At 49.6% G+C, this 22,183-nt stretch overlaps 1 protein-coding gene across 1 annotated transcript; it reads left to right on the top strand.

The window, feature by feature from the left end:
• The first annotated feature begins 1,379 nt into the window (after positions 1-1,379).
• PTGR3 (prostaglandin reductase 3) lies at positions 1,380-9,076 on the top strand. Its single transcript, XM_065890231.1, has 2 exons — positions 1,380-1,647; positions 7,900-9,076. The coding sequence occupies exons 1-2, from the start codon at positions 1,439-1,441 to the stop codon at positions 8,822-8,824; spliced, it is 1,134 nt and encodes a 377-aa protein (XP_065746303.1). The 5' UTR covers positions 1,380-1,438; the 3' UTR covers positions 8,825-9,076.
• The last annotated feature ends 13,107 nt before the right edge of the window (positions 9,077-22,183 follow it).

A 22,183-nucleotide genomic window follows, 5' to 3' on the forward strand; every position in this document is an offset into this window, starting at 1 on the left:
ACTAGTTCCTGCAGATTTTTAAACCTGTAAGTCTCCCCCTCCGCCCCCGCTTGTACATTCATACACACATGCACCCACGTGGATACAAACTACCCTTGGATGAGGAATGTCCGACATTTGAGATAAAAATACCTGTGTCACTTTCGCAATCTTAGTTTCAGGGGTTAGATCTGATTGGGGAGGGGCACTACGCGGCTTTTATAGTTTGGTAATTAATGGGTAAGTGGAAAACAACAACAAAAATTATTAAAATGTATACCTTTAATAAAAATTTAATGATGGACTTTGCTCATTACACAAAATATGTGGAAAATATGTAATCTGGTCCCTCTGTGAAAAGTGAATTGATTGTTTGGTCAATACAAACAATTAGGAAGAAAATTGACACGATGGAACTGCAGATCTTTCTAGCTGGGTTATAAAAAGAGGTCTTCATACATCATGCCAACGTCTCCAATTCAATTAAGTCCCTCGGCATCCCCACCCAGAAGTTTAAAATGTTTATGTGCTCTGGGAATTTGGCCCTCTGGTTTCCAATATATATGTTCTTTCCCAATGGGAAACCCGTAACAGTCTTGCAGAGGCCACTTACAACATTCATGGAAAAACACGAAATCTTGGCCAAAATAAATAAAACGGCTTAGTTCGTGCAACTTGCACGGGACAGACTAAGGGCAGAAGGCGCGGGCAAGGCGTTGTGGGCACGGGGTCCAAGAGCCTGGGGCGCAGGATGCCCTGGGCGCCCCCCGCCCGGCGTTGGGTGCCCTTGAGGGCGCCCCGGCGGCCAGGGCTCCCCGCCCGGCCCCGGGCCCTGGCCGTGCCCCGCCGCCCTGGCCGCGCTCGGGGTTGATTCGTACCACCTTGCAAGGAAGTGAACGCTTCGCACGGGAAGGGGAGGCGCCTGCGCCGGCTGCCGGGCGCCGCGCAGCTCTGAGGACGCCCCGGGCTGCCGCCGGCTGTGGGCCGCGGCGATCGCGGGACGCGCGGGTCCCCTCGCCGCCCCCCTCACCCTTTTAGAGGAGTCAAATCCGGCTTTTAGACCGTGGGGAGGGTGGGGATATCCGGTGCCTCCCGGGCGCCGGGAGGAAGGGGGAGGGCGGAGAAGATCCTTGGCCAGTCTGCGCCGAGCAGATTCAAACCAAAACAAAAAGATTAAAGGAGCAGTGGCCGGAGCGGCAGCGATCCCCCCGGCCCGGACCGCGGGGGTGGCGCGCCCGGGAACCGCGGGGGCTGCGCTGACTCCCCGCGGGGCAGGAGGGGGGGAGTGGGCGCCAGGCGTAGTGGGGAAGGCGGGGGGGGGGGGAGCCGAGGGGAGGGCGCGGGCCGGAGGAGGGGCGGGCCCGCCCGCTCCGCCCGCAGCGCGGAGCCAAGCCGAGCGGCCAGGGCTGGGCGCGACCCCGGCCAGCGGCGGCGCAGAAAGCAGGCGGAGGCGCGGGTCATGCTGCGGCTGGCGCTTGCCGGGGCCCGAGCCATCGTGGACATGTCGTACTCCCGCCACTTCCTGGACTTCCAGGGCTCGGCCATCCCCCGCGCCATGCAGAAGCTGGTGGTGACCCGGCTGAGCCCCAACTTCCGCGAGGCCGTCACCCTGCGCTGGGACTGCCCGGTGCCACTCCCCGGGGACGGAGACCTCCTCGTCCGGAACCGGTGAGCCCGGCGCGCGCCCCCCGCCCCGGCTCCGGCCCGGGCCCCGGCCCCGGCCAGCGCTGCGCAGCTCCCGGGCTGTCCCGCGCCCGCCTGCGTCCCCACACCCGGCGCGCGCTCGGGCGCACACCCTGACTTTGCGAGATCCCGGGAAGTTGAACCCGCCGCCATCTGGCGAAGGCGAATGTAATGTGACTGTTGCTGGTGTGAATATCCGATGGCACCGAACGTCCTCAAAACTGAGGGTTATTTTAATTTGGGATTCCCCTCCCCTCCCCCAGCCCTCCCTCCTCCCCCTCCCGCTCCCGAAATAAAACCGACGGGACCCAGAAGGGGAGGCTCCCCGCCCTGCCCACCCGCGCGCACCCACGGCTCCTGCGTTCGCATAATCTTTAGGGTGGAGCGGGAACAGCCTGGACACAAACTGCGACATTTAGGTAACGTGCTTTGGAGGAAGGAGGCCGGGGACCCGCTGGCTTTTCCCGTTTGCTCCAGGTTGGCAGCCGCCTCGCAATGGCGGAGCCTGTCGTTGGGTGTGTCGGTGTGCGCCTCGCCGGTGCCGTCTGCGTGTTGTCAGTGCTGTGTGACTGTCGTCTGTGCCCTGCAGCGTACCGACGGGCGCGTGGCGCGCGTCCCGGGCGGCTGGGCAGGGGCCGGGGTGGGAGCATGGTTGCATTGGGCCGCACGTTTTGCAGACCTTCGGGTGACACTCGCTCGGGTCGTTGCCCGACCTTTGGACTGTCTTTTCCACCTCCACACTTCCCACCTGAGGGTGTTTCCACCTCGCTAATCTTTAGTAACTGCTGAAGCAACAGGAAGGAAGGGACCTCACTCTTCGGAGCCGTGCCCGCGGGTCTGCCGGGTGGGTCCCTTGGCAGCCGGGCTTGCAGGCGGGCCGGTCCCCGTTCCTCTACTCCCTGGGCAAAAGCAGGACTCGCCCGCCCGCTCAGTCCCGTCTGAGGTGTTCCAGTGTTGCATATTTCAGGTTGAATAGTACTTTAGAAGGGAGAAGTAAATTCTGGTTGTAACCGTGTTGTAAATGGTGTGCTAGAAAGGACCACGTCCCCTGCGAGGACTGAAGGACAAAATGCATCTTATCTAAATAGCTTGGGGTAAAGCTTAAGTGTCCATTTTAGTAAAGATTCATATCAGCCTTCCAAACAAGGCTGGAAGACTTCAGAATTCTGATCATGACATGAAACTTCTGGGGACCTGTTGGAAACTTAGAAATTGAGTGAGCCAAGGGCGGGATTGAGTGGAGGCTGGGGATGAGGTGGGCGCGGGGAGTGCCTTAAACGGTGGGCCGTGTGTGTCCTTTAAAAATTTTGCACTGATGGAGACTGGGCTGCAAAGGACTTCATCGTGCCCTGAAAGGCTAAGGCTGTCGAGATCCGGACGCGTCCTACCAAGTTAAAAAGAAAGGCGTGTGTGTTCACGCAGAACATACAGAACACACGAGCGATTTGCTGGAAGTCGAGATGAGATTCAGACTGAAAAGCCTCCAAACAGACTTAACAGGCAAAGTTTAACCCAGGCCTTTTTTTTTTTTTTTTTTTTTTTTTTTTTCTGATGCACTGCACTGGTGATGGTGAACACTGATGTACACACACCCACGACTGCTTAGAAAAATAATACCTTTTGCAAACAGGGTGTGAAATGGGGAGGGGTGACTGAGCCGGGCAGGCAGGAGAAGGTGTGAAGTTCCAGCACTCGCAGCAGCAGAGAGGTGGGCCCCCCGCCCGCGCCGTCGTGGAGGCTGCTCCCGGCCGCCCGGCTTCCCCACCTCCAGGGCACCGGCTCCCCCGGTTGTGCCCCCCTTCCCCGCTTTGGGTAACCGGGGACGGCCCCTGAATTGGGTGGTCAGAGTTCTGGAGCGCCGGCTGCCATGCTGGAAGCTCCTCAATTTGGAGGAGATCCATGCTTCTATCTTCCATCCCCATATGACAAAAATCCCTTTAATATAAACAGTATATTTATACTAAACGCTTGACTTCTAACTTCTACTTTGAAATCCGCAACAGAAGAATGGGGCGAGTTTTCTGCTTCTGGGGAGGGGCGGAACCTTTGCTTCTCCCTCTCCTTACTCTGTTGGAAAATCTGCTCCCACCCCCAAATTGTGAGAAGATCCTTTATTCTAGCAAACGTTGTCAGTAAGGGAGGCATTTTACCGTTTTTTGTTTTTTTGTTTTTTTAAGAATAGAGCCTTAGTAATTCGCTGCAGGTTGGTTCATTTTAATCCTAGACGAAATCGCCCCAAACAGTATTAACTGCATGACAATTTTGTGCAAGAGCTTCTTATTTTTATCGTAATAAAATCTGCTCTGGAATGAATGGATTCAGCCCAGATTCACTTGTTTGGAAAGGTGTTTGGGGGTTTTAATTGTGCTCCGTCTGACTTTTTTTTTCAGTGGAACCTTTTGCACGTCTCATTCCATTTTAACAGAAAATACAAATTTTTTATTCACGGTGAGGGAAGTGCTTTTTAAGCCAGACATCGATTTAAGATAATCAGGTTTACCATTTAGGAAAGGTGTGAGAAGGGGAGCCTAGAATCCCTCCAGAATGTGTCATCGGTGTTCCTTTATCCAGTTCTCACCTTCCGGTTTCAAACATACGAGGACGACCTTGCTTCTCTTCCTGGATGCCCAGCCCGCAGAAAAGAAAAGAAGGGAGAAAGACACCTTCTGGTTAAGTCAGTTCGCGCACTATTTTTAGCTTTTTCTGTAAGATAGTGACACATTATTTCGTTTCCAAATATTTCTAACGATTTTCTGCTCAAGTGTAAGATAATGGAGCAAAGAGTTTGTAGGAATGGCAAACAGAAAATGGGGGATGGGGAAGGCGTTTTTGATAAACCGTTTGTTGCTCACGGGAGGGTAACTATTTCTGCTGATTCTCCAGGCCAAGCTTTTTTTCCTTCATTCTTCCTTTTCTTTTTCTTTCTTTTTTTTTTTTTTCTTTTTTTAAAGGGAAGGTCTGGTTTGGACGACTTTGTCTCCCAGTATTGAAGGCTTTTGCTCTGGACTTGAGTTTTCAGGTTTGGTTTTTGTTCAGAGAAAAGCCTTTCCCTGAGGCCCTCTGAGGGCTGCCCTGTTTCACAATAAACATGACGAAGGGGTTCATCACTTTTTAGTATAAATAAACCGAGTGACTCTGGAAGGGTATATATTTGGGGAAAGCCCGCACCGCCCCATTCTTTTTCCTGAGGTTCCTCGATTTTAGTCTTTTGAGTGAGTCTGCCCGTCGGATCGCTAGACTCCTGCACTCATTAAAAGCACATATTTGAAGTTAAAGGGGGGTACAAGGCGAGGGTCCCAATGCGCGTCTCCCCTTCCTTCTTTTCTCGCTCGCGCGCTCTTCCTTTCCCCTGCTCCCCCGACCCGGACCCCTTGCCCACTGCGCCTGCTGCTCTTGAACTTGTTTCTGACGCAGCCGAAGGCGCGGTCTCCCGACCCTCGCGCAGCTCTTCCCAAAGCCCAGGTAAGAACCTAGGCGCGTCCGGGCAGCGGCGGGTGCCCACCAGCCGCCGCGGCGGCGGCGCAGCGTCAAAGCGGGGGTCCAGGGAGAGGTGGGGATGCTTACCAGGGGCTGGGCGACCCTGGAGAGGGCGAGGGGCGCGAAGCCGAGTAGGAACTCGGGATTCCTTCACCAACAACGCAGGCTCTTTAGAGGGCGGCAGGGTGGGGTGGGGAGACACGAAAAATGGGGGTGCCTTTGAGGCCAAGGTCACGGTCTGGCTGCCGGCGGCTTCTGTCCCGCGGTCTCTGCGCTCCTGCGCGCCGTGTGCTCGGGGCTCCCCTCGCACTTGACCACCCCTGGGCCCGAGCTCCGCTGCCGATGCGAGCTGGGCGCGCCCGCCGGGACCCCCGCTCGGCCCAGGGAGGCCGAGGTCACGGTCGCGGGCCTGGGCGGCGACCTGCGCGACCCCAGCCCGCTCCGGGAGTCGGACTCACTGATGGCGTCTGGGTGGTGGCGGTGGAGAGGCCGCGGGGCAGCGGAGGCCGGGCACCTCCGAGAAGAGACACCCGCAGAAGCGCTGGTTTCGGGCGCCCTGCAGGCTCGCCCGGGCGCACTGAGGGCGCCGCAGGGAGTCGGAGACGTGGAGTGGGCGCGCGGCGGGCCCTGCGGCCTCCTGCCACCGCTCCAGCGCTGGCCGGGCTCCACCGCAATGTTTGATTTGGGCTTTTCAGCAAAGCCCCGTGGTAAACTCAAGCTCCCGGCAGAGCCCCCCAACACGCGCGCACACGCACGCGGGGCCCCTCTCCCCGCCGCTTTCCTCCCGGGCGTGCGCCCTGCTCGGTCCTGCCACCTCTCCCCGGGAAGTGGCCACTACGGCCCGGGGCGGCAGACGGCAGGGGTTGCGTTTTCCTCCAGCAGCGCCTTCCCGCTCGAAGCCCCCCCCCAGGGCACGCCCGTTCCGAGGCGGGGGGCGACCCGAGGGGCCAGCTCCCACCGGGGCGTCCCTCCGAGTCCAAGGCAAGGGCTCCCCGCAAGGGAAGGGCCTCTGCGGTTGGGAAGGTAGAAACGCCAGCCGGATTGGGGTGGGGGGGGGGGGGAAGGAGGGGGATGAGACGGGAGGGGCGAGGGCCATGGGGCGAAGAGAAGGGAGCTGGCGATGCGCCCTGGCCCCCAGCCTCTGTGGCACAGCCCGCCGCTCCCACCCCCGCGGACGCCTCCATAGAGTTGGCTTTGCAGCCTCGAGCAGGGCACCAAGAGGTGATCTAGCTGGGCTCGGCCCTGGCAGCCCTCCGTGAGGTCCAGAAGCGCGCTCTCAGGAAGCTGGCCCCTTTTTAAAAAAAGACTAGGCCTGGAGAGTTGGGTAAATTGAAAGGAAAGGTAGGGGCCCCTCCCCCCCACTCCAAAAAATAGACCGTGGGCATCTTGGTATTAAAGGCCAAATGAGAAGCCACCAAAAATCATTATTCCCGCTTCTCGTTACTGTGTGCCACGTATGGGTATGGAATTCTGTAGCGTGTGAGTGAGGCTGTGTGTCTGCTAACCTCTGAAAGCGGCTGGACGTGCCCGAAGGAAAGTGCTTCCTGCTTGCTTATTCCTACAGGATGTAGAGAGCTTTCGAGGGTGTAGATACACAGGGCACAATCATAAGGGCGCATGTGTAAGTGCAAAGCATTGTCTATCATACAGTGGAAGTGGATCCTTGCATGGGGCAGTTTGGGGTTTATTAAGTTAAATTAAAAGTAAATTATTTTAAAATGGCCTACTTTACCAGCTTTCCTCCTGCCACCAGATACCACCACCTTTTCATTTCATTACAGGTGGAAATGACATTTTTAGGGTCCTGCGTTACGTGTCTCAGCCACCTCCTGACATCCTTAGGAGACGGCTTTTTTCCTTATGTATCAGGATATTTCTGTTATGAGGTATACTGAGATGAAAAAAAGCTGGTAAAAATACCAGCCTCGCAATTAAATTGACTCTGGATACCAAGTGAAAATGATCATCTGGTATTAATCAAGTACGTCTCTGCTTCTTGTTGAGGAAAAATATAGTGCCGATTTGCTTTCCTTTTCATCTGGGAAGGACTGTAAAATGTTGGATGTTGCATAAAAATCTCTCTACCCTTATGAGACAATTTTTGTTCAGTTAATCAAAATGCATATTTTCACGCTGGACATAGTTACATGAGAAAGAAAATCTGCCGCAGCCTCGCTCACACTGAAACAACCCCTGCAATAACGTGTAACAGCCAGTGACCTTGCACGTTACATCAATCTTTAATAATATCATTGTCGTTACTATTATTATCTGAAGTGTTAAATTGTTGCCAGAATCAATACACGTCTACTTCTTTGAATATATTTTATCCCACTGTTGTTTTTAACATCTTTGTTAAGAGGCCAATTAATTTCCAACTCATAGCTCCAGTGAAGTTTGTGTATAAGAGGGCTTCCTAACTTTTTTTTTTTTCTCTTTTGAAAGGAATCGGAGGGGGATAAATGGCATGTGAAGTACATAGCTTGCTGTTTAGAAGGATGTGAAATTATTCCTAAACTAATGAAAGAATAAAATACACCAAAACTCTAACAAATCACTATTGAAATCATACTCGTTTGATTTCTCTCTCTTTTTTTTTTTTTTTGAACTGAATATCAGGACCGTTTTTTTCAAATTCTATCAGAATATATAGCTTCACCACCCACCACAGTCACCAGGATTAGAGGACTTTTTCTAAGTGGGATAGAAAGGCCTTGATGAAGAAAACATCTGAATGTATTTGTGTTTGTTTTCTTCTAGATTTGTTGGTGTTAATGCATCTGACATAAACTATTCAGCCGGCCGCTATGACCCTTCCGTCAAGACCCCCTTTGACGCAGGTTTCGAAGGTGTAGGCGAGGTGGTGGCCTTGGGCCTCTCCTCCAGTGCCACATTCACAGTTGGCCAGGCTGTGGCTTACATGGCACCTGGCTCTTTTGCCGAGTACACAGTGGTGCCTGCCAGCACGGCCATTCCCGTGCCGGCCGTGAAACCCGAGTATCTCACCCTCCTGGTGAGTGGTACCACGGCCTACATCAGCCTGAAAGAGCTCGGAGAGCTATCAGAAGGGAGGAAAGTTCTGGTGACCGCAGCAGCTGGGGGGACCGGCCAGTTTGCCGTCCAGCTTGCAAAGAAGGCCAAGTGCCATGTAATTGGAACTTGCTCTTCTGATGAAAAGTCTGCCTTTCTGAAATCTCTTGGCTGTGATCGTCCCATCAACTATAACGGCGAGCACGTGGGCGCTGTCCTGAAGCAGGAGTACCCGCGAGGTGTGGACGTGGTGTATGAATCCGTCGGGGGAGCCATGTTTGACTTGGCTGTGGACGCCTTGGCTACCAAAGGGCGCTTGATAGTGATTGGGTTTGTCTCTGGCTACCAGACTCCTACTGGCCTGTCCCCTGTGAAAGCAGTAACACTACCAGCCAAACTGCTGAAGAAATCCGCCAGCATCCAGGGCTTCTTCTTGAACCATTACCTTTCTAAGTATCGAGCCGCCATGGACCACTTGCTTAAGATGTATGAGAGTGGAGAGCTGGTTTGTAAGGTCGACCTTGGAGGTCTGTCTGCAGAGGGCAGGTTTACCGGCCTGGAGTCTGTCTTCCGGGCCGTCGATTATATGTACATGAGAAAAAACACTGGAAAAATTGTTGTTGAATTACCTCACTCTGTCCACAGTAAGCTGTAAAAACAGGACAATGGCATAAATAAAAGGAGAAAGAAAATGGACATTTTATGCCCCAGAATTACTCAAATCAATTTATTTTTAGTTAGTAACAGAGATAATATTTTTTAAAACAAAAGTAAGTTCTAATGAATAGATTTCTCTTTCTCTTTTCTTTATTTCCGTTTTTTTTTTTTTTTTTTGCTCCTCCATTGCCAAAAAAAAAAAAAAAAAAAATGTGCTAATAAAACTTCCCTCAATGGCACAGAGGTAAAACCTTTACATTCAATTCTTTACTCATGGACGGTCTCATTCCAGATTTTATTGTCCCAGGGAACTAAATTAATTCCTGATGCAAGATCTGATCAAATCAGTATGTCTTCAGCTTGATGAGATTTTAAAATTGGTCTTGAAAATAGTTCATGAGTTCTTTGCTTTGGAAGAGTCTGGTCTGATGCTAGTGAGTTGTTAATAAATGAGAGATATAGCAAAAGTCAGCCATTTCTCAGAGTCCATATTCTCAGGAAATGGCCCTTCTTTTTCTATAAATCACCAGCCAACTATCTAAATAGAAATTTGGAGGGATTCTCCCAAAACTTTGTTAGATTATTAGAAAAAAAATTAAGTGAGCACAGACCTCTTGTAAAGAAGCATCTCTCATTTAATGGCTTTTATGCGCAGTCACCCCAGTGAGGCACGTGTAGGATGGAAAATTTCTCTCTTCCCTTAAGAAGAAAATTAGTGTTGAAAACTTACATAGACAAAAAGCAGGTTTGGGCAAGGGAAACTATAGAGATTCAGGGGACTTTAAAAATTTAATACAGGCACGGGAAAGGGAAAAGGATGTGCTCCATCCACAGTGAGGGTCTACATAACAAAACACGGGCCATACAGGGGAAAGCACTGTAGGTACCTAACAGCACCCTTCATAAGCCTAAGTAGGGTGCGTCAAATAGCATGGTGCAAAGTAGGCACCAAAATGATCAAAAATGCTTGTGCTTTGTGTTAGAGACTTTCGGAAGGTGTGTTTTATCTCTGATCGTGGAAATTGTACAGCAGCCACTGATGCTCTGTTCCCATTTTACTTCTCCACGTGTCCCGGTGGAATGAGATGCTTCTTGTCACTATCGCCTGATGTCACAGACACGAAAGTAACGAGTCCCGCGCCTTCCCCTCTGAATCAAGCCTGCCGCTGATCCGCCTTCATTCTAACCTTCAGCTCACCAAAGGCTGCTCCGGTTTTCATCATTAAGGTGGGAATGCCATCGTGCCTTTCTAATGAAGGCAGAGCCCGCCAGAGTATTTTTCAAAGCCTTGGGTTTCGGCGTCTCTAACATGCTAAATAAATAGACAAGCAATTAAAAGATGCTCCAGGAAACTTGGTGACCGTATTTAATTTTTCTTTCCTTCTGTCTGAGGTGCAAGGCTTACTGCTGAATAGCTGTTAGTATCTATTTTACAAGATTTACTCATTTTCAGGTACCTAATGTAGCTGCTAGCATGCATACACAACAATACAATTTATATGGTAAATGGGACCAAATAATGGCTTCACTGAATGTTATGGCTGCACTGAAGGGAAATGTCACGGTAAATAGCTACCAAATTATGGATCATGCCGAAGTGTCACAACTGCACTCAAGACAAATAGCACTGGAGGCTATTGCCACTGTGATGCTTTTGAGTTATGAAGAAGGGGAGCAGCCTGATGGGAGGCTCTTTGTGTCCTCATTATAGCAAAGGGTTACTAGTTCAGGGTACCAGAGAAGCTGGTCCAGTGTGCTGCTCCGTTATTAATCTGTCCCTTTCAGACCTCACAGCTATAGCAAAACGGAAGGAGGCTTTGCCTACCTTTTCGATACACAAACAAAGGGGAGGGGACAGGTTTTATGAACGTAAGTGCAGGGGAATGACCAGTAGTGGCGAAACGTGTAATCAAATCATCTCATCAAAGAATATTATTCAATTTAACATAGTGTCCGTCTGATAGGCTTAGTGGCTTCCTGTGCAGCTGGATGTGTGAAGTCCAAGCAATCACGCGTTTTCTTCTTCTGTCAAGACTTGAGTAGTAAGGACATCGCCAACTAAAGTGCTTCTTCGAAACTGAATTGCGTCCCGGTTTCTCTCATTTTAATGGGAGAGTAATAAGATGAAAGACCAACATTTTAACTGATGGATCCCTTAAGCTACAGAATAGAAATTGATTACGTTTTGAAGGCATATACTAAATTCAGCGCTGTTAAAAAAAATGCAAACACCCAGGTTTAAAATAAAATATAATCTGAAAACCCTGCTCTGTCTTTCCCCACACTGAGAAACTACAGTGCATGCTGTTTTCATTTATTCTTAGAAAACAAGCATGAAAGATTCTGCCCGTTCAGATAATGCCAAAAATATGTTTAAACTTTTTTTTTTATTCTTCTGAAAAATGATTTGTAAATTGAGGGTCATAGTTCAGCATCAGTTTCATCTTCTGGGATTATCGTTCAAGACCAGCCTCTAATGGGAGGTGAAATGGTACAGTGCTCTCACCACCTTTCTTCTGAACTGTATTACATATCACAAAAAGTACATCCATAATTCAGAGCAATTGTCAGTCTTTGTTTAGAGACGGGGCCAGGGCTGAACGATCACGGTGGATGAATTATTTCTGGGTTCTCAGGGTGGCCTTCTCTACACATCAGCCTGGAGGTCTCTGGCTGGGCGGACGGTGAGCCTTGACTCCAGTAAGTATGCCAAGAAACAAGGGAGTCCCCACTCTTCCTTCCCATTCCATTGTGACTTCTAAAAAGCCAAATGCTCTTCCTTCCAATTTGTCTTGCATGCAAAAAAATACCAACAATGTCATTGCAGGTCCCTTAGATGATGACTCCTGCTGTTGACCGACTTCAGCATTAAAAAAAAAAAAAAAAAAAAAAAAGATCAGGGAATAGTTTGCAAAGAAATGACACAGAAGTTTTGCCTGACATGTTCTATAAATTGTTATTATATGATTTCATCTGAATGGAGTTTCTCAGGAGTAGAATGGAGCATCTATAAATGGTCATTAGTATTACATTCAGTATTTAATGAAAGTGCAGTGACAAGTAGCTGCTTCTTATTAAAATGAAAATCTTGCATTATGTGCTTAAGGAACATTCCAGCTAATGAGGATGTAATGTCCTCAGTACAACACAGACCTTCTTTTTGTGTGTTTGCCACCACAAGATGCTGGAAACTTGACAAATGATATCATTTAAGACATGCTTGCCGTAGGGACCTGCTTTTTGGCTTCCTGTTTCTGGCTTTTATTTGGGTAACATTTATAATGGCCACCTGACTTGTAATGGGTAACGTTTTAACCCCTTCGTAGAGCTCCCAATTAGCGTGAATTCACTACCGTCAGGATTTCCTTTAAAATGGGGCAGGGAGTGCTCAGTACTGAAGATGTTTTTCTCGATCAATTGACCACATGTACATATGGGATAAATACCATATTTTAGATTTGTATAAAAACAGGTGAGCAACGTGCAACTTTCAGAAAATATATGGTAGGAAAAGACCAAGCACAATCAACTGTGGATAATAATTTCCTAGGGGTTACAATGCAAGTTTTATGAATGTAGCCCAGGTGCAAATGGCCTGATTTGATGAATTCATAATTACTGTTCTCTATACTTTCCATTCTCTTGTTTTATTTAATATCATTTGTATTTATAATACTTATTTAGAGACAAAATTTATGCAAACTTTATTAGTTAATTTGGGGGTTTGTTGGCAGTTTTTTTTTTAAGTTAGATTTACTGTAACTAATTTTCTAGTCATGGCCCAGAATTATGATCATATTTCTGATCACATTTCAGAAGTCAAAATGTAAAACTCTGGATTCTCAGTACCATTGGTATGGGCATTTTAACCTTGGAATTCCGTTTTTTAGTAGACCTGTAGCATCATGTCATTCAACTTATAAAAGGAAGAATGTTTGACATGAGAACCTTGTTGCTGTTACCATGAGCAAACTGTGGAACATAGGCAAAAAAAAAAAAAGTGCTATACAAAATAAATAGTATTTTCCCAGTATGTATCAGTTCAAGTAATTCTTGAGAGTAGAGAGTTGATATTCCACAAAACTCAAATAAGGTGCATATTTCAATTCTGTATGCTTTAGTCTTCTGTATAATTCTTTCTCCAGATCTGAGTAGCTAATGAGATGTGAAAACAAGACTAAAAGTGGCCGGGTGTAAATACTGTCTTAGCATCTATTCTTTTTTCATAATTTTTATTGAAATATAGTTGATTTATAGTGTTGTGTTAGTTTCAGGTGTACAGCAAAGTGATTGCCTATATATATATATGTATGTATACGTATATAAGAATGTATATACATATATATATATATATATGTATATATACACATTCTTTTTCAGATTCTTTCCCATTGTAGGTTATTACAAGATATTGAGTATAGTTGCCTTTGCTATTTGGTAGGTCCTTGTCAGCAACATGGATGTTCCCAGCGATTATCATACTAAGTGAAGTAAGTCAGACAGAGAAAGACAAATGTCATACGATATCACTTATATGTGGTACTAAAAAAATGATACAAAGGAACTTATTTACAAAACAGAAATAGACTCACAGACATAGAATACAAACTTACGGTTACCGAAGGGGAAGGGGGAGGTGATAACATAGGAACTTGGGATTAAAAGTATCCACATTACTATATATAAAATAGAAAACCAGTATCCATCCTCGATACGATCTTTACTCACCGTAGACCTGCCCTTCAGCGCTGGCTCAGAGCATCCCGGGAGACACAGATCCCGCCGGGAAGCACGTCTTGCATCTCTCAGGCGGTAGGGTAAGTACTCCATGGAGTATAGTTTAGGGAAACCAAGACATGCCTCACATGCTGGGAAGCATGGGCCAAAAGTACAGATTCCCAGGGCCCCCCAAAGCAAGAGTTTCCTTTGAAGGGCCCTATCTGACAGTGTCTTCATGCCAACATGAAATAATAATTAAAACACCCCCTGCTGACTGGTGGCAACGTCCAATATGAAAGATGGATTTGCGCTTAGACCTCAGCAAAATGGTCCATAAATTGTCAGCTACTGTCATGCCTTACCCTCTCCATGTAAAGAGCTGAACCGTATCTCAGGATGACCAGAGTGAGTGGTCTCTCTGGCCGGTGGGAGATGCAGAAGCACGTTTAGGGAAGAAAGCGCATCCAGCTTGGAAGTCTTTACCTTGCCCTGTGTGTGCCAGACCCCAGGGGAGGGGCGGGCGGCAGACACACACCTGGAGGGAGCCTGGGACGCGCTCTGCCTGGCACAGATGATAAGACTCCATCGTCCTGTAAATGGTAAAATTGGGGATTTAAGGGACCGTGTGGTTCTACCCACTTTATAAATGGAGAAAGCAGATCCAAGAAGATTAGGTGCCTTGTCCAAGGTCACAGAGAATGAAGCAGGGCACAGGCAGGTTCCTTCCCAGGGCACCAGGCTATCTCTGGTTTTTTTGTAAGTTGCCGAGGTCCTTCCCTAGATGCCTGATTGAAAGTGTCCCAGAATAACAACTGGCCTCTGTTATAAATCTTCTGTTGGATGAGGTGATGACCAAACCAAGGAGAATATCACAGTTCTGACCACCGAAGTGTGTTGCACTCAAGACACCCTTTAATCCAGCACAAGTTAGGTGTCCAGGTCATTTGATTCTGTGTCATCTAAATATCACACAGCCTTTTGGGGAAAAAAAAAAAAAAAAAGAAACACTCAATGGAATTAAGGGCTGAATGCCCACAATTTACTTTTAATGCTACAGAGAAGGTCTCCTCTCCTATCAATGTATTCTTGTATATCAAATCATGAAAATCAAATAGAGGAAAACTTTTATCATCACGTGTTGAGTTTTTCTCCCGAGTATTTCACTTGCTTGTGTTATTGCCTATAGAATGTGGACAATGTTTGTAACAGCAAAATATCTAGAAACTGAATTGGCCGTTCCACCTGAAATGGAATTCTGAATCCGGCAGCTTCCGTGCTGTGGTGGCCGGACGCGCACACCGGCAGTGGGAAGCGCTGTAGGGTGAGGGGGGTACGAGTGGGGAGAGACAGCGGTGGGTCCGCGTCTCCTGTTCACACGGCGAGAATCTCATCCTCTGTACGACTGACGGATCATAATTAAGGCTCGGAAGCCAGCCCTTCAAAGCCACACGACATTGAATATTCCTGTCTTTCTACATCATTTCTGTCTTCCTTGAACTTATGCATAACAAGCGTAAACTTTCGACTTTACACGAACAAATCCTTTCCCAACAGAAACAGCTTCCTTTAACATTGAAAAACCCTTTGCAGGAACAGCAAGAATGTCAAAGGCAATCTCATTTCGTAGAAAACCTCATTTCTCACCAGGGTACTGGAAGCAATAGTGGTCCCTCTGTATGTTGTTGGAATTTACATTTGGAAATTGAATTGTCTCCTTGAGGGGTTTTATCAAAGTAACTTTTGGAGAATTACTTACATCCGGGTACATCGGGTACACAGAACGAGGTTGTGCTGATGGAGCCCTGGTGTCACCGCAGCTGTAAAACAGCTCCTTCTCTCAGCAGTAAAAATAAAAGCGCCGTCAGTGTCGTTACTGAATAATATTTAGAGTGTCAACTTTTGCATCTACTTTCCGTAACCTCTCGGAACACGCTTACTAATTTGTTAGCTTAGAGTACAATGTCACTATCGTCACCTCTTTCCTACCAAACTGATAAAGGCGAATGATGCCCATTTTACAGATGGGAAAACGCAGCACAGAAAAGTGACTCTCCTAGATCACTTAGTCACTGGTTGAACAGAGACCGGGGTCCAAGGCTGTTTTCCACTCGAGAGTGCTGTGTCCCCAGCTTTCTTGTACACACGCTCACCTGTTGCAATGCATGTCCTGACTCAGCAGGTCTGGGAAGGGCCTGGGAGTCTGCATTTCCCAGGTGCTGCTGGTGCCAGACCCGCACAGTGAGCAGCAGCAAGGTCCTGAATCTCACTGCCTTTGAAGAGAGTCCCATCCTGTGAGATGCAGTCTTCTGAAGCATTTCTGAGCAACCCGGAGGTGACCTAGGTACGAATTACAAAACAAGCACTCGATGGAATATGATAATGGTGCCTTTTATCCTTGCATTTTCAACTCCCTTACATTGACCATCGGCTGTGGCGTCCACCACCTGTCTGCTACCAGAGCACTCTGGTGGCAAGGGTTTTCACCCAGTTCTAAGCGGGGCAGAAGGAGACGCAGAAAGGGGATAGGCGTGTCCTGGGGCCACTCAGCAGAAGGTGATGGCAAACCCTCTACCTCTGCATTCACTGCCTTTTAAATAAAGGCAGAGCCACTGTGGGGAACAGTACAGAGGGTCCTTAAAAAACTAAAACTAGAGCTACCATATGATCCAGCAATCCCACTCCAGGGCATATACCCAGAGAAAACCATAATTCGAAGAGATACATGCACCCCAACGTTCATTGCAGCACTATTTACAATAGCCAGGACATGGAAGCAACCTAAATGTCCATCGATGGATGAATGGATAAAGAAGATGTGGTCCATATATACAATGGAATATTACTCAGCCATGAAAAAGAATGAAATAATGCCATTTGCAGCAACATGGATAGACCTAGAGACTGTCATACTGAGTGAAATAAGACAGAAAGTGAAAGACAAATATCATGATATCACTTATATGTGGAATCTAAAAAAAAGGTGCAAACAAACTTATCTATAAAACAAAAATAGAGTTACAGAGGAAGAAAACAAACTTATGGTTACCAGGGGGTAAGGGGTGGGGGAGGCATAAATTGGAAGATTGGGATTGACATATACACACCACTATCTATAAAATAGGTAACTAATAAGGGCCTACTGTATAGCACAGGGAAGTCTACTCAGTACTCTGTAATGGCCTATACGGGAAAGGAATCTGAAAAAGAGTGGGTAAATGTATAACTGGTTCACTTTGCTGTACACCTGAAACTAACACCACATTGTAAATCAACTATACTCCAGTAAAAATTTTTAAAAAAAGAAAAAGTAGTAAATGAAAATAACTAAGTATAAAAAATACTCAGTATTTCCATTTCAATAAAGTTCTTTGTAAATCTTGTTCACGGCAATAAAATTTTAAAAATAGGGGGCTTCCCTGGTGGCGCAGTGGTTGGGGGTCCGCCTGCCGATGCAGGGACGCAGGTTCGTGCCCCGGTCCAGGAAGATCCCACGGGCCCGTGAGCCATGGCCGCTGAGCCTGCGCGTCCGGAGCCTGTGCTCCGCAACGGGAGAGACCACGGCAGCGAGAGGCCCGCGTACCGCAAAAATAAATAAATAAATAAAAATAAAGGCAGGTCTTAGGGCTCCAGAACACGCCCATCTTCCTCTGCTTCTCTAATCACACTGTTTGTCACGCCGGTGTCCCCTCCCCTGCCCAGGCATCACCAGTCACCAGTTGAACATCCGTCCTTTTACAGGGGAATTAAGTACAAACAGCAGCCGTCCTCGGACGGGTCTTTCCTCCATGGGCATGTGTGTATCATCGTCATAATATTTTACAATTATCCTGAGAGGGAGGGCACCTGATTTGCATCCACTTTTGGATCAGGTCTCTTGGAACGAGCAGCGTGGCACCCCGTGTCCTTTATTTAAAAATAGGCCCGTAGAAATGACAGGAATTTAAGAGGCTGTGGCCTTCATCAGAGAAGAGTTATCAGCCACGCACGTGCTTCTTAATATACCGCCCTAGCCATGCGAGTAAGAGCTCTCTGGCTGGGAAAGACGTAAGAAAGCATCTTGGTGTCAAAAAGGAAGCTAGTTGGGTTGCAGATACAATCGAAGTCGGGGGTTTACAAATGGCCCTGGACACGGGGGCAGGAAGGCGGCATTCCAGCGCCCCGGCCGCGCGTTTCTGCGCGGGGCGGGATGAGCCCCCAGGTGTCCCCAGCGCCCGCCCCTCACCCTCCCTGGGTTCTGGCCGCAGTTACGGCTGCACACGTGGCTAGCGGCCACCCCACAGGAGGGGCCTCGCAGCCGAGAGGGGATGGCCCTTCTCCAAGCAGGGCCAGCGGGACAATAATGGACCTGCTCACCTGCACCCACAGAATGGGCGCAACTCGGGGGGAACAAGGCTGGATCCAGGGCAGGGGGGACTGGAAATGAGGCTGTGATGACCTCAGGGGGTTCCCGGAGGGGCTCTCACGGGGTCTGGGCTGGGCCAGGAGTGCTACCCCCTCTTCTGCAGGTCAACACCTCAGCGTCTCTGTAGACACCCAAATGCGAATCTGAGAAATCCTGGGGACTCCGGGCTTCCAGATGAGACCTTTTCCTTCATGGGCGAGCTTTAAAAAACGTGACTATCAGTTAATAAAGGGATTGGCGGTGAGAGCAGAGGCAGCCTGGCCACCTGTCTGCCTTACGTGAGCTTGTTTATTTTCACCAAGTTCCGGTTCTGTCCAGGCTAAGAGAGTTACTCTCACCTCTGGGCTCCAGTAGCACTTGGCTCACCCCTCATTTCTAGCACTTTCCATGGCACCCTGGTCTACTATCTACTTATACGTCTGTCTCGCTGGAGACCGAAATCCCTGAAGGTAAGGCTGCCTCCCGGTCAGCCCTGGGCTGGCGCATGGTCACGGGTGCACCTCGGAGACACAGGGGGTTCGGTTCCAGACAGTCAGGGAGGTCCTAAAATGAGCTGGGCCTGCTCCCTACACTGTGATACCAGGGCAGTCGGTTACAGCCCTTATGGCTTTAAGACTTGAGATTAGAAAAATGAGAAGAAATCCCAGCAAGTGAGGAGCGAAGTCTTGAAATGCATTACTTTTATGACCCTTCTCACCCAAAGTAGATGAAGCCTGGCCTAGGACAGGTCCACAGTGGATTATTTTTTAAATATTTATATATTCATATTAAACATATAAAGTGGTTCATATTTATGTATTACATTAAAAATCAGGAGTGCAAGTGTGAGAAAATCCAAGTCAAACTGCCTTGAACAATTAGGGGGCTCATGTAACAGGAAAGTTCAGAGGTAGGGCAGCCTTCAGGCACGGTTTGATCAGGGATCCAGCTCCATCTCTCAGGGATTCCGTTCTCAGGCTGCTTCACCACACGGCTGCTTGCACGGGCTCTGCTTCCACTGCATCCACACTCCACCCACCACCTTCCACAAAGGCCTCCACTTCCCTCAGATTGAGCCGAGCGAATCTGTGTTCCTCAGGAAGAGTGGACTTCCCTCTGGGGAGTGGGCCATCCCACCCAAAACACAAGAAACGCACGGTACAGGATGGATGTTGGGAAAGCCCATGGAATCAGAACTCCAGACAGCAACAGGCAGAGGCCCCGTGTGGGGCGAGAGATGACCCTGAGAGATCCCTGAAGCCAGGGATAGAGCACTTCCCTGGGTCTCCAGCACCCAACAAAAGTTGGATAACTCACCATGGGGACGATCTGGGAACTGGGTCTCTTCGTCCCTTTGATGCCCTGGTTACTGCAATCCTGCCTGAGTGGTGTCTCCAAGAAACCTCTGGCCGGAGAGATCACGAGATTCATGACTAAGGGGCGAGGCCAGAAGGCCCGGCACCTCCAAGGGGTGGAGAGTCCAAGGAAGCCCTCCACCCTCCACAACTCAGCACCTAGGAATGAAGGGTTCACCTCCTTGCGGCCCCAGGCCCCGAACTCCTTAGGTCGGCGGGGACAGCTGGTCCTTTCCCAGACGCGTCACCAAGTCCATCCCTCTTCTCCTACCTTGCTCCCGGTGCACAAAGATCTGGCTGACGGTCGGCACAGCCCCGTGGATCGCCCTGCGCAGACGGGTCCACGGCAAAGCAAGCTCCCTGAGAGCCGGCAGTCAGTGCTGGTTTGCGGCATTTCAGTTTGCCGGACAGAGTGGTCCTCGAGTTGAGGGGTGGCTCTGGTGACACAGGCCCTGTTCCACTTGCAGAGGCCTAGGCCCTGAGCTAGGCTGGACCCCTGCACAGAGGGTCCATCAGCAGAGAGCGGGAAAGGGCCCAGCGCTGACATTTTAGAGGGTGTGGGATGGAGGGTGAGGACCCCCTGACGAGGGTAGCGAGCGGCCCGCTGCTGGGCAAGGCCTCCTCAAAGTACAGCTCAAACCCCCAGTTTTCTCCAAGAAGCAGCAGCAGCTTAGAGCAGATGAAAGGGCGCATGTTTTGCAACCGCAGGCAGGCGGGCTCCCTCTCAAGCTCCCGGATGGGGGTGTGCACACTGCAGGGGCAGCCCCTGCGCCCAGTACCACACTGACCTCATCAAGAGCAGGCTGACACGTGTCACAGGTGGAGCGCCCTCCACCCCAGTGGGGCGTGAGGGGTGTCATCCCACAGCCCCTGGCCCCCATATCCTGCTGCCTCAGCCTCTCGCGTGACAACCTGTCCGCACCGCCATCTGCATTATACGTCATGACTCCCGAGGCTTGGGCGGCCCGCCCCACTGGCATCCTTGGGGTGCGGGGGACACTGGACCAGAGGGTGCCGGGTACAAAAACCTACTCCTTCACGCGAGGACTCTGCAGGGCGTGGGGGAGTCTATGGACGCAGGTGCTCGCTAGCCGGCAGCCCGTGGAAGAGGCCACGTGAACAGGAGGCCCCGATCGCTGGCGGCCGACAGCCGCTCCCCGCGCAGGCAGCCGAGCGGGGCCGGGCTCCCCATTATGTAGATGTGCCAGGCCTGTGTTGGCACGTTGTCATTCTAACCTGTGTAAGTCAGCAGGCTTAATTGCTCCTGTCCCTTCAAGATGACTCTCCACCAGCGATCTCATTATCACACACACATGTTTATTTCTCGTTTCCAGGGCTCTTCACGCAGCCCCGAATGCAGTGAAGGGGGAGAGGATGTGGCGTTAACCCACAGTACTGTCTGTCCGCTCCCTCAGCCCCATTCCCTCTGGAGCAACCGGAGGCCAGGAGAGCACAGCATGTGGAGGGGGGCGGCTGGGGAAGGGCAGAGGCCTGGCCGGGCCCCGACGCCCCCTGCTTGGGGTCTCCCTCTGCTTTGGGTCTGAGCAGGAGAGGGAATCCTGCCAGGGGACCATGCAGTAAGGAGCTCCAGAGGACACCCACCCACAGGACAGGGGCCCCAGCAGCCGGCACAGGCGTGCACATCTCTACTGCAAGGTGCTGCCTCGTGGGAGCACTAAGAACCACCCACGCCTGGTCCTGCCTGCAGGAACCGTACCTCGGGAAGGGGACACGTGCACCATTAGCCAGGTGACCGGGGAAGGGAGGTGTGGCATTTAACAAGCACCTACTGTGCTCCAGGCTTAGTGCTGAGCGCTTGACACGTGTACTTTACTTAATCCCCGGAACAGTGTGTTCTAGAGCAAAACTGAACCATAGAAATGAAATGAGAACGGCACATTCAAGCCACGTGTGTAATACAAAATGTCCCAGCAGCCACAGGAAAAACGATGAAATCAGTTTTCCTAATGTATTTTATTAAGCCCAGTATATCCAAAATATTACCATTTTAACTTGTAATCAATACGAAAAATTATTCGGATATTTCATTCTTTTTTTTTTAACCTGGTTTGAACAAGCCGGATTTCAAGTGTCCACTCACTGAGAGGCTCATGCCTGTTGAATTGGACGGTGGGGGTGTTCTGGGCTGTGAGCCTAATGGGGGGTGTGCTCAAGCACCATTTTTAAAACTCAGTATCATCTAACACATCTCACTCATGTTGGGCCAGATACTGATGTAACTGCTTATATTATAAATAACCCCTTTCATTCACATAACCACCTCGTGAGGTAGGATCTACTGTTATCATCACTCCCACTTTACAGACAGGGAAACTGAGGCCACAGGACTAGTGAATAAAACCACTGGGTAAGGACAAAGGCAGCCTGGCTCCAGGATCTACAGCTTAACCAGCAGGTCCTGGACCTTTCAGGACCCTACACGAACCAGGTGTTCAATAAGTACTTGAAGGATAGACGACTAAGGGAGATCTTTACTCTCCATTACTGATAGAATTGAGGCCCAGAGAAGTTAAGCGAATTCCATAATGTCACACAGCTAGAAAAATATCCGAGTCGTTGTTAAACTGGCTGTGTCTGACTTGGAACGTTGGGGAAGTGGATGGTTTCTGGCCAGTTTTATGGAGTGGTGGGCGTTTGAGCTGAAATTGGTGCACATCGAGATGGGGAAGGGATTTCTAACCAGGAGAACAGGATGGAAGAAGAGGATAGATCCATTCCAGTAGGTACAAGGGGACACACAGGTAGTGGGAGATGACCCAGAGGGCCTTGAAGGGACAGGATTCCCGGCAATCAGAGGGAGAAAGTGACCACCCCCTTCCCTCAGGGAAGCTCCACACCCATGGCCCAACATGGGGTTGCCTCGGCCAGACCCCACAGGGAA

This window comes from Phocoena phocoena, chromosome 13 (genome assembly GCF_963924675.1).
Source record: "Phocoena phocoena chromosome 13, mPhoPho1.1, whole genome shotgun sequence".
NCBI classification, from domain to species: Eukaryota; Metazoa; Chordata; class Mammalia; order Artiodactyla; family Phocoenidae; genus Phocoena; species Phocoena phocoena.

Excerpts from the sequence above, each read along its gene's own strand:
- PTGR3 (XM_065890231.1), top strand. The coding sequence starts at position 1,439 with ATGCTGCGGCTGGCGCTTGCCGGGGCCCGAGCCATCGTGGACATGTCG. Across the intron at positions 1,648-7,899 it reads GACCTCCTCGTCCGGAACCG|ATTTGTTGGTGTTAATGCAT; the intron begins GTGAGCCCGGCG and ends GTTTTCTTCTAG.